Here is a 12,811-nt window from a genome sequence, read left to right as displayed (position 1 = left end):
TGGGCATGTCATTATAGGCTAAACCGATAAGAAAAGTACTGATCTACAAGCTCACAACATGCTGTTGTGACAAATGCACATTATATGTATCTGCTTAGCTATGGATGTTACTGTATCCGATTGATATGTGTAACATCTGCTCGACCTATGCATGTTATTGTATCTGAGTGATATGAAACTTGTTTGAAACTGTGAAGTGACTTGAGTGAGTCAATATGAACATTTCCTATTCACGTGAGGGGTAATGGGTCTGATTAGGGGGTGATTGAATGATTTGTGCCACCCGACTTTACAAATAGAGGGTGTGGTTCGGGGGGAAGGGGGAACAAACAAACCTGTGTCTCAGAAGCAACAGGGAGAAGAGACAGCTCACGTCTGATCAAAGTTAGGTGCCTTCCCATTAAACTATTGTGACACTGCATTAATTAATCACTCATCATGTACATATCTTTTTTGTCTCTCAAGTTTCCTTGATCCAGTGTTCCATTGGTATTTTATCCTTGACGTTTCCGTGAAAAGCATTTAACATGTAATTATTATGTCTAATAAATCAAAACAAATCCAGTGTACAGTACTGTGTAGCTTGTAGGGTGTGTCTTTTTACATTGTTACGTGTGCATGCCTTGGACTTTCTCATTAACAGAGAATACCTGATCACCTTAATGGAATCCACTAGCTAACCGTGCCAAACCAAATGGTTTAGCTGGTAGAACTTGATCTCCTTCTGTCTGCCTTTTGAAAAGCTAGCAATCTCTATAAGCAGATCTACAAGCTCATAGCGCAACACTCGGTGCCGCGCTATGAGCTTGTAAATCTGCTATTTTTTGAATAGCTTAATGGATTAAAAGTACCTGAGGCAGATTCTACGAATGCCTCCTAAATCACTAGTCCCCACACTTTCAAGATTTTTCAAAAACTTTCCAAAAATAGCAAGATGTACAAGCTTGTATATCTGTTATTTTTGAATAGCCAACGCTAAAATCTAAAAATGACATGACACGAGGCTTTCCCAGTTTTAATGGGCTAAAATATCTGAGAAATATTTGCATAGTAGGCCTACAGTACATTGATTGATTGATTGAATACTTAATTAGTCATAAATATAAACAGCACTGAGGTACAGTCAGACATTATCAGACAATAGGCTAAAAAGATAACACAAAAAAGTTCCGGGGACTTGTTTCCATTGTGGTCTGTCTTCCTATGTATTCAACTCATCATAATAGCAAAATAACACCAAAATACAATATCATCAACAAATATAAAACAATATGTTCAAGGTTCAAGGTTATACTTTATTGTTACATCTTGTGTACACGTACATGAGAGTAAAACATGTTTTTATTCGGCTTCCTTCAGACAGTGCAGCAGCATCCAACAAAAATGATAAAATCGTTAAAGAAAAAGAAAGAAAAGAGTGCAAAAAAAGAGCACAAAAAATTATAATAAGAATAGAGCGTCATCATAATGTACAATGTGCTTATTACACGGCTTGGTTGAATGCTTGATTCTGATTGGTCAGTCGCTGAATTCATCAATGTGTTATTTCTGAATAATGACCGATGAGCTCTATAACAGACCGCTGTCTAATCAAAGACTCAGAGCACCTGCTCATATCAACCTGCACTGCTTGATTTGATGCTGTATTCAACATGACAGCCATGTAAACAAACACACCATGTCATTTACAACTAAACGTTGCTCTCAAGAATGTTTTTGAAAACATTTGAAGCTTTAAATAGACAATGCAGTAACCAAAAATGTGTTCTATTTGATCAACACTTCCTTGTTTTCCGAGCGACCGTGTCCGCCCTGCGCAACACTTATGGAATACTTTCATTACTTTAAGCAAGGAATGACTTTGTTTTGTTGTTACTTTTGGGTCATTTTATTAATTCATCTAGTAGCCGTGTAATAAGTGGGATAAATGTCAGCGTGCTGGTCATTGTTGAAAAAGAACCCCCTTCAGGATGATTAAACACCTCAGCTCAACAATTATCCCTTGCATATAATCTTGGTATATTGTAAACACCAACAGCATTTTCCCCCCAGTAGCTGCCACCTAACCTTGTGTAAACAACTTCACAGTATATTCTATTATAAAGCAAATTAGGGAGGGGCAGAGCATAATAGTGCAAGAAAACAACGGTTTGGGGAGGGGGGGATGATTAGCGTTGCCCTTTGCCCTGGTTTGTCCATTGTGGTCTGTCTTCCTACGTATTCAATTCGTCAACATAGCATCAAAATAACACCAAAATACAATATCATCAACACATATAAAACACTATGGGGCCTATTTTCGCCAGTGCCTTTATATCCCTACACTTCCTTATCATGTTTTACTGTTTTTAAAAACATTTTCAAATAGTTCAAATAGCCGATCTACAAGCTCACACCGTGTCGATGTAGATCGGCTAGTTGAACTATTTGGGGCGGGGGGGGGGGTTAAGACTTCGACAGGGGCCAGTTTGGAATTGTAGCGTCTTGAAGGTGTTTTTTTAGTTTTGAAAGTGAGTAGGGTTTTAGACTCCTTTACTCCTTTTGGTAGGGCATTCCACATTTTTGTTGCATAGCATGAGAACGAGTTCATTCCCTTGTTCATTCCCTTGGGCATGCCAATGTTGTGGTGTATCTTGTAGACCAGGCCCATTGCAACGCATGTTTCTATATCAGTGGTGCTCAAACTTTTTCATGTCAAGGACCCCCAAAATTATATGTATTTTGCTGCAGACCCCTATCTCAAAATATGTTGTTCCAGGGACCCCCAGAAGCAAAGATTTGAGTTAAAAAATGTTCGCTTTAAAAGAATATAGATATATTAATTTGCACACATTTTCTCGATTTTTCAAAAATAGCAGATCTACAAGCTCGTAGTGCGGCACTCGGTGCCGCACTATGAGCTTGTATATCTGCTATTTTTGAATAGCCAAAGTGTAAAAATAATGCATTTTAGCTCAAATCAAAAAGTGACACAGATGCGTCCCAGGTCTTAGGTAAAAAAAAATGACTACTTTTTCCACCACTGGCTGTTTGAAGAAGTAGAAATTAAAACAAAAAGAAAGGAGAAAATAAACCCTCTTATTCTTCAAGTACAGAACTAAACTAGTTACTTTCAACCACTGCCTATTAACCCCAGTACCATTTACTGAGACCATGAAACCGCCGATAGCCTTTGTGCATCTTCAGATGCTGACATGATCTACACACCTGATCGCCGACAAAGAAGTGCCGATGGACCTTGTACCTCTCTCTCCACTTGAAATAGCGCATGTACTCGGTGTGGTTGCCGTCCAGGTAAACCAGCCTCTCAGCCAGCTCCTTCGGGCCGCCGGCGAAGTCGTCCACGTGGATGAAAGAGTCTCCCGGAACGTGATCCTCGTAGTTTGTCCTCGAAGGGCCCAGGACCACAGGCACGGCCCCCATCGACAGAGGAACGTACAGTTTTTCCGTCATGTAGTCCCTGTGGATGGCGTTCTCCCACGACAGGTAGAACTTGCAGCCGTGCATCACCTTGACGTACTCTTCGTCAGTCAGGCGGCGATTGAAGGCTTTCCCGTAAACTTCTATCTTGACGTGTTTTTTCATCTCCTCGTAGACCTTGACTCTTTTGAACTGCGGGTTCCAGTTGCTCACGATCCAGCACACCAGCTTGTCCTTCTCTGGCAGCTTGAAGCTCTCGTCCTCCTGTGTCACCATTACACATTTAAGTTGACGATTAATTGTCACTCGAATAATTGCGATTAACGATTGTAATTGTGTGTTTGGCCACTGGACATTATTGGAACATTATGAATACAACATTTCTGTTTGCCTTTTAGGCTTCGTAATAAAAAAAATGCACAGGCTATAGATATGACAAATAACTTCATTACGCAAAGACATTATTCACATATTTAGTAAATTTATACATTTGAAAATATACAGCTGATCTACAATAGCTGATCTACAAGCTTACAACGCGTCATGAAGTGACGCCTTGTAAGCTTGTAGATCTGCTATTTCTGCTTTCTTTATGTTTGAACATTTAAAAAAGCTGAAATAGCAGATTGCGTTGTAAGCTTGTAGATCAGCTATTTCTGCTTTTTTTTATATTCGAAAATGTGTGAACATTTTTCGACATGGAAACGATTATGACGATTATGTGATAACTGTGACAGGCCTACCTGTGTCACCGGGGTGAGGTACCCATAAGGCACCGGGATGTGAGAGTCCATCCGATAGCTGGTGGTCAAATTGAACAAGTCGTTGAGTGCAGGGATGTTGTTGGACAACGTCGGCGACTCCATGTTAAACCAGATCCACTTCTGGAACCAGGGACGTGGCTCTGGCGGCATGTTGTCCATGATGATATCTATGTGGTGGAACAGGACGGCGTGCGCTTCGCGGTAAACGCTCCGGTCGTCCGTCAGCCGACATCCTTCCATGTCCCACTCACTGCACCTGAGACAGTGGTGGAAAAAGTACTTAGATTCTTTACCTAAAGGGATAGTTCACCCCAAAATGACTTTTTTTCCCTATTGATTAGTCACCCCACGGAGACTTGAATTCATGGATATTTTATTGTTTTTGTCACATTCGTAAGACAATAATTTGATGACCAGCCGACCGGTAGGCAGCGGTTCCGGTAGGAGACACAAAGGAGACTCTTTGTGTCTCCTAGCGGAACCGCTGCCAGTCATCAAATTATAAAAGATATCCATGTATTCAAGTCGCCATGGGGTGACTAATCCATACAAAAAAAAATGTTTTGGGGTGAACTATCCCTTTAAGTAAATGTATCAATACTGCAACGTAGAAACACTCTGTTAGAAGTAAAAGTCTGGAATTTAAAATGTACTTGAGTAAAAGTTGTACAAGTATTGGTATTAAAATGTACTTAAAAGTACCAACAGTAGAAAGTATACTCATTATGCAGAATGTTCCATTTCACAATTTTTCAAATGTATAAAATGTCTAAAAATCTTTTGAAAATAGCAGATCTACAAGCGAGGCTGAAGTGGTTGATGTATGTTTTGTAACAATAATCCAAATCTACAAAGTAACTAGTAACTAAAGTTTTCTAATAATTGCAGTGGAGTAAAGAAGTATGATAATTGCCTCTGAGATGTGATGGAGGAAAAGTAAAAGTACTGAAAATTGGAAATACTCCAATACTGAGTACTGTAAATGTACGTAGTTACTTTACACCACTGACCTGATGTTATACTTGATGCCAAACGGCCAGAACCACATCAATATCAGAATGTCCTCCTCTGTGTGAACGGACTGTGGACTGATCTGCTGGTCTGATGATGTGCAGTTTGGGTGAAGGACCTGAAGGGACGTGTTCACCATGTCCTCTGGTCCGGGTGGGGAGACCCTGTAGAGGCTGAAGGAGGCCAGGTTGATGTCTAGGTGACTGATGAGATACGACAGGAAACACAGAAGCACCAGGAAGCCGATGCACAGGCGCTGTCGAGTGACCTGGAACCATGATGAGGTCATGGTTATAGCTCTGTGAGAGAGAAGATGGAGAGGCAGTCACTTCCAGTGGTGGATAAAGTACTCAGATATTTTACTTAAGTAAAAGTATCAATACTGCAAAGTAGAAGTACTCTGTTACAAGTGAAAGTCTGGAATAAAAAATTCACTTGAGTAAAAGTACAAAAGTATTGGTATCAAAATGTACTTAAAGTACCAAAAGTAAAAGTACTAAATATTTGAAAATAGCAGATCTACAAGCTCACAACACGTTGCGATGCGACGCGACGCGTTGTGAGCTTGTAGATCGGCTATTTTCAAATAGCCTATGTATAAAATGGGCTAAAGTGGTTCATGTATGTTTTATAATGGAATCATTTCTATCTGCAAGTAACTAGTAACTAAAATGTTCAAATAATTGTAGTGGAGTAAACGTACAATATTTGCCTCTAAAATGTAGTGGAGTAGAAGTAAAAGTACTGAAAATTGGAAATACTCCAGTAAAGTAAAATACCTCAAAACTGTACTTAAGTACAGTACTTGAGTAAATGTACTTAGTTACTTTACACCACTGGTCACTTCATTACACCAGCTATACCAGGGGTGGGAAACTTTGATGATGAAGAGGGCCACTATATTTCCACACTCACTCCAGAGGGCCACGTTGTACATACTGTCGAGCAGACATCTCTTATCTCCGTATTTTAACTTTTTCTATGTCACACAAAAATAGCAAAAATAGCCGATCTACAAGCTCAAAACGCGTCGCAGTGCTATTTTTAGTTGACCTTGTATATAAACTGTACTTTCATGTGCTTTTTTTCTGTAAACTTCTACATAAAGTATTCAATCAATCAATCAATGATGACAATGCTGATCAGCAACCACAAAATACGACCAGTGTTGGTTATCCCCTGTAAACTAAGAAGGTCACTCTCATGGATGGAATGGCAGTGGTACAGGGAATTGGAGAGCCATCATGGATCATGTGCCCAGTAGGCTGACCACTTCAGAACACTGGACAGCGAGTCCAAAGAGTATAGGGAGATCGATGTCGTGTATGACCTCTTCAATCTCCCATCTTTACTGAAGGAGGAGTAAACGGTAAACCAGCCACAAGTACACGGAAGAGATTCCAGTGTGGCAAGCCTCCAACTACATACAGTACCATGTGGAAGACGACACACCATTGGGGAATGTATCAGCAAAACAGTTTCTGTCAAACAGGATCAAAGATGAGCTAACTCATCGTCTGTCTATCTCGCCAGGAGGAGGCCACACGGAAGAGATTCCAGGGTGGCTGTATCTCTTACCATAAGGCGCCAAAAAGGTGGTACCATAAGGAAGACGACACGCCATCGGGGAGAGTACTGTATCGTCAAAACGGTTCCTGTCAAACGGCATCAAAGATGTCTATCTCAGAGGTCACCCCTGTAAATAACGTTATCATCCACGGCACCCCCTGAATGACAATTCCTAGAACCTTGTCATATTACGCTACGTAAATATGTGAAACTTTCCCTCTAAGATCCAGTAAGTCTTGCGGAAAACTTGAGAGAATATCCATTTCCATCAGGACAGAACGTTTTTACTTGGCGTTTAACCACTTGAACCCCAGAATCCCTATTCTGGGGGGAGCATTATCCAAAAATAGGCTATCTACAAGCTCACAGCGCGTCACAATGAGACGCGTTGTGAGCTTGTAGATCTGCTATTTTGGGCGAAGAGACTTGGTGTACTGTAGAATGGAAAAAAGCACCAAGAACAGTGCAACTCCCGTCCGTTTTACTAAGTCTACTCTAGACGGTCTAAGTGGTTAAACTGAAGTGATATTGATAAATTCCAAATATTATCAAAGTATTCTGCGGCACCCCTGGACTTGCGTCACGGAACCCACTTTAAGAAACCCTGGTCTATCTCACCAAGAAAGCCCTATACTCTCTCAAGGGAAAGCCAAAGTTTTCATAGTCACTTCAAGGCAGGATATCCACTCAATCTATACAGATGTACACGATCTTCATAGCACTAGTGGTAGTGCGCCTGGCCGAACCATGTGGCCCATAGGGCAGTACTGTGTGTCAGCTTGATGTACAAGTACATCCCCCAGCCATGATCTACAAGTACAAAGTAACCCCGACCTCCCTATAGACCAATTCATTGTTTACTAACATTGAGACTGGATGCGCAGGTGATTGTTTCACGCAATCAATTTCCAACCTGTTGTTTCGGGGTGCGCTAGTTTCAGCACACCCCAACCCCCTCTTGTGTGTTGGCTAGTGTGGCACGTCCTGGCGAGACCTGATAGAATGGGTTTCATTTAGCGCATACTGGTTGCACGCATACTGGTTCTTATCAGTGTGACGTCGTCTGTTAAGGGGTCTATAGGCTCTATTCACCCTGTGAATAGAGCTCTCAGGGTGGACACTATAACCACAACGCCACTGAGCTGGTAGCTCGCACAAAGAGGCTGGATAATCCTGACCTGCACGGCCTGGATGCTGTCTGAAGAGGAGCAACAAATCTCTGGATTGAGTTCACTGACACTTCCCTGAGCCTCAACGAATAATGTCTGGTTCCTCAAAGAACTATGCCAAAAAATATAAAGTTTCCCTAGAGGTATGAGGAAAATTAAAAACCATTCACTAAATAATATGATTCTTAATAACCTTTTTAAAGAACCCATTATTTGTCTGTGTGTAACATGAGCAATAAATAAAGCATGAATACTAATAATAATGTTCTGTACTACTGAATGCTACATGATAAAAAAAAAGTACATTTCCAATCAGCAGTGGTTTGATTACTATCTGTTGTAATGAACATGAAAACATAGAAATTATTATTATTATTATTATTATTATTATTATTATTACCCTTATTATTATTCTCACCTGGATATGAAAGCTGCTGAAAACAACACCAGCAGAAACCTGTCTAGAGAACTAATCCCACATAACACTGTTCACCCACAGGCAGTACTTTGTGATGTGTTTTGCATCGTGGTGTTGCTTCAACAGACGACAACATTTGCAGTGGTGTAAAGTAACTAAGTACATTTACTCAAGTACTGTACTCAAGTACAATTTTGAGGTACTTTTACTTTACTGGAGTATTTCCAATTTTCAGTACTTTTACTTCTACTCTACTAAATGTCAGAGGCAAATATTATACTTTTACTCCATTACAATTATTTGAAAACATTAGTTACTAGTTACTTTATAGATTTTGATTATTATCACAAAACATACATTAACCACTTCAGCCCTATATATATTTCGGCCATTTGAAAATAGCCGATCTACAAGCTCACAAAGCATCGGCTATTTTCAAAATATTTTTAAACATTTTATACATTTGAAAACTTGCGAAATGGGACATTCTGCATAATGACTACTTTCTTCTTTTGGCACTCTAAGTACATTTTGAGACTAATACTTTTGTACTTTTACTCAAGTGAATTTTGAATTCCGGACTTTTGCTTGTAACAGAGTACTTCTACATTGCAGTATTGATACTCTTACTTAAGTAAAACATGTGAGTATTTTTTCCACCAGTGATCATTTGCATCATTAAACTGACTTCAGATCAGTGGGTGTGGCTTATCTGAGGTCTCTGTTTCGCTGACACTAGAGCAACAGCCTCACTGTTCATTCACCCTTTTGTAGAAAGTACTCTTATGCAGAATGTCCCATTTTAAGTTTTCAAATGTATAAAAATCTTTTGAAATTAGCAGATCTACAAGCTCACAATGCGACGCATTGTGAGCTTGTAGATCTGTTATTTTCAAAAGGCCGAAATATATATATAGGGCTGAAGTGGTCATGTATGTTTTGTAATAATAATCAAAATCTACAAGGTAACTAGTAACTAAAGTTTTCAAATAATTGTAGTGGAGTAAAAGTATAATATTTGTATCCGAGATGTAGTGGAGTAGAAGCAATGAAAATTGGAAATACTCAAGTAAAATACAAATACCTCAAAATTGTACTAGGTTCAGCTCTGAACTCAATAGAATCTGCACCTGGCTCACTGATAACAAACTATCATTACACCTACAGGAAAACCTGAATCCATTGTCTTTGGGTCCAGAATAAACCTCTGTAAGGCCAAAGACTTCACGGTCAAAGTGATGGAGCCAAAAACTGGGGGGTGCTGGGCTCAGCAAAGCTCAAAACCATATAAATATTGATATTAAAAAAATGAAACCAGCACAAATTCAAAAATTTACGGCACAATGCAGCACAAATCCAGCACTAAAGAAGGACACCATTTTTATTCATATTTTCATCATATGGGGTGCTTACTTCACTGAGGTATTTTACCCTGGGCTCGATAGTTCTTGATTGTAGGCTGCAGATAACTAGTTAGTTTAAACTTTAGGACTTAAACACGGAGTAATGCTGGCGCCAAAGAAGATCTCCTCTCTTCTCCCTGTTGCTTCTGAGGCACAGGTTTGTTTGTTTGTCCCCCCCCCCCCCCTCCCCCTCCCCCTCCCCCGTACCACACCCTCTATCCGTAAAGACAGGCGGCACAAATCAAAGGAAGTTAAAATGTGAATATCTTTCTGTGGTTTTGTCTGCTCCGTGGACGCTATAGACCACATTCACACAGCGGCAATATTGGAATTTAACATTGAAAGTGCCGCCACCCGGGGTGGCTACTTTCATTGACTTCATAGAAACATGGCCGCCGTGTGAATATGGTCTATTGTTAAATGAGTTTAGGTTTGTTTCTAGTGGGGAAGGATGGGCACACACGTAAATCCCGCCACTACATTTGATTGGGTAAAGCGCGGCCTGCTTCCTGATCTGAAGGCACGCCCAATTGTAGGCCAGTGCGTTTGCGATATGACGAACCCCCCCGACAGATTCAAGCGGAGAACAGAATCTGTTCTTGAGAGATTACCCCTCACGTGAATAGGAAATGTTCATATTGACTAACTCAAGTCACTTCACAGTTTCAAACAAGTTTCATATCACTATCACTCAGATACAATAACATGCATAGGTCGAGCAGATGTTACACATATCAATCGGATACAATAACATCCATAGCTAAGCAGATACATATAATGTGCATTTGTCACAACAGCATGTTGTGAGCTTGTAGATCAGTTCTTATCTTTTTAGCCTATAATGTGGCATGGTCCAAGTATATTCCATGTTTGGGATTTCAATAATTGACAACTATAATAACACTCCACAATCATAATCCATGGTAACCCTCCATCCACAACCTCCTCCAACCTAAAAGTTAGCTCACGTCTGATCAAAGTTAGGTGCCTTCACATTAAACTATTGTGACACTGCATTCATTAATCACTCATCATGTACATATCTTTTTTGTCTCTCAAGTTTCCTTGTTCCAGTGTTCCATTGGTATTTTATCCTTGACGATTATGTGAGAAGCATTTAACAACATGTCTAATAAATCAAAACAAATCAATTGTACTGTGTAGCTTGTAGGGTGTGTCTTTTTCCGTTGGTATGTGTGCATGCCTTGGACTTTCTCATTAACAGAGAATACCTGATCACCTTAATGGAATCCACAAGCTAACCTTGCCAAACCAAATGGTTTAGCTGGTAGAACTTGATCTCCTTCTGTCCTCAAGTAACACTGTCTTTTGAAGAGCCAGCAATCTCTATATTAGCTATATGATGTATAGTAAGCACCCACTCACCGTTGCAGCTAAGTGGCCCTTTTGAGGTTGACGCACTGTCTGTACTAATGAGACTCAATTATTATTATCCAAAAATAATTAGGATTTAATTTGTTCTACTACTATTTGCTCTAGGCCTACTGTAAAGATCATTGTAATAATAATTTAATCTACTTGTAAAAACATCAATTTAACTTTCAATTAAAGGTCAGGTGGTTTCATTCACCTCATTGGTCAGACTCTCATCAGTGATATGTTAATATTGTAAGAAGGTAAAGTCACTACTTTGGTTCAGACCAGCTGAATGTAACATATTGTGATCATTTACACATTATCCATCATTAATAACCACTTCAACCTTATACCTAGTGGGAAACTACTGATTTCCCACTAATACTGATGTTGCATTATATATATATATATATATATATATATATATATATATGTATAGCAATATATATATAGCAACATCAGCCTTTCAGAAAACTCTTTAGACCAGTGGTTCTCAAAAATAGCAGATCTACAAGCTCAAAGTGCATCACTTTGTGCTGCATGTGACCTTGTAGATCTGCTATTTTTGAACATTTTTTAATCATTTTGCATGTTTTAACACACATCTTGTCTTCTCGGGTCCCTGGCACAAAACATTTTCAGACGGGGGTCCGTGGCCAAACACACATCATGTTGGGGGTCCTTGGCATGAAAAAGTTTGAGAACCACTGATTTAGAAGGTATGGGCCTCAGGTCTTAATAGGTTAACTACTACAATGACAGATGCTTTCCAGGTTTTAAAGGGTTAAGTCATTTTTCAACTCTGCTCTGAAACGGTCTGCATCCACTGATCATCATCAGGTTCACATTACCTTCACTTTCTGTCTCCAAGTCTGCAACCTGGACCTCTGTGGCACCCTGTCTGCTCTGGTGGTCTGCAACCTCAGTGGCACCCAGTCTGCTCTGGTGGTCTGCAACCTGGACCTCTGTGGCGTTCAGCCTGGTCTGGTGGTCTGCAACCTGGGACTCTCTCGCACTCAATTTGGCAGCCATTCCTGAAAAAGATCACAGAGAAATGTATGTTAAACGACTATATGAAACATTTCAGCCTGCACCGTTACAACTTCTTCAAGCGCCATTTGGACCATCCTTACCTCTCATTAAGATCCTCTGCGCCTGGACTTCTTCCTCGCTGGCTGCCACCCTGGTCTCCATGTTCCTCAGCTGAACCCGTTGTTCTACCACCATGTCTCTGAGCTCTTTGGCTTCTCCCTCACTGGCTGCCACCCTGGCCTCTGTGTAACTCAGCTTCTCTCTCTGTTCTATCACAGTGGCTCCGAGGCGAAGCACCATGTCCCTAACCTCTTTCAGCTCAATCATATCAGGTTGTACGAGGCCACCTGGTTCAACACTGCTCTCCATCTCGTTGACCGGTCCGCTCTCCCCCTGAGCCCCGGCCTCAGACAGACAGAACAGTAAAACGAGCAAAGCCCCAAAGCCCTTCATCCTGGAAACAGAGTGACTATTGGTGTCTCGAAGCCTCCTTTTATGCCCCAAATAGCCACCTGATGAAGCAACATCGTACCCAGTGGAAAGTTAATGTGCAACTGGACACCATCATGTTGTGATGATTCTGGCTCTGAAAAGAGCGGCTGAGAATATGTTTCATTTAATCAGCTGTTGTTATTCGAATAAATGTAG

General features: G+C 40.4%; 1 protein-coding gene across 1 annotated transcript; it reads right to left on the bottom strand.

The window, feature by feature from the left end:
• Positions 1 to 1,997: 1,997 nt before the first annotated feature.
• Positions 1,998 to 8,422, bottom strand: LOC311038847 (4-galactosyl-N-acetylglucosaminide 3-alpha-L-fucosyltransferase 9-like). The gene is made up of 4 exons (XM_084048460.1): positions 8,352 to 8,422; positions 5,195 to 5,494; positions 4,164 to 4,440; positions 1,998 to 3,684 (listed from the first exon to the last, which is right to left on the bottom strand). The coding sequence occupies exons 2-4, from the start codon at positions 5,482 to 5,484 to the stop codon at positions 3,127 to 3,129; spliced, it is 1,125 nt and encodes a 374-aa protein (XP_083904586.1). The 5' UTR covers positions 5,485 to 5,494; positions 8,352 to 8,422; the 3' UTR covers positions 1,998 to 3,126.
• Between the last annotated feature and the right edge of the window lie 4,389 nt (positions 8,423 to 12,811).

The sequence above is a fragment of the Gymnoscopelus microlampas genome, assembly GCF_963454915.1.
Source record: "Gymnoscopelus microlampas genome assembly, chromosome: 22".
Taxonomy (NCBI): Eukaryota; Metazoa; Chordata; class Actinopteri; order Myctophiformes; family Myctophidae; genus Gymnoscopelus; species Gymnoscopelus microlampas.
The sequence above is the reverse complement of the archived record's forward strand: the minus strand, read 5'-3'. Positions and strand labels throughout refer to the sequence as shown.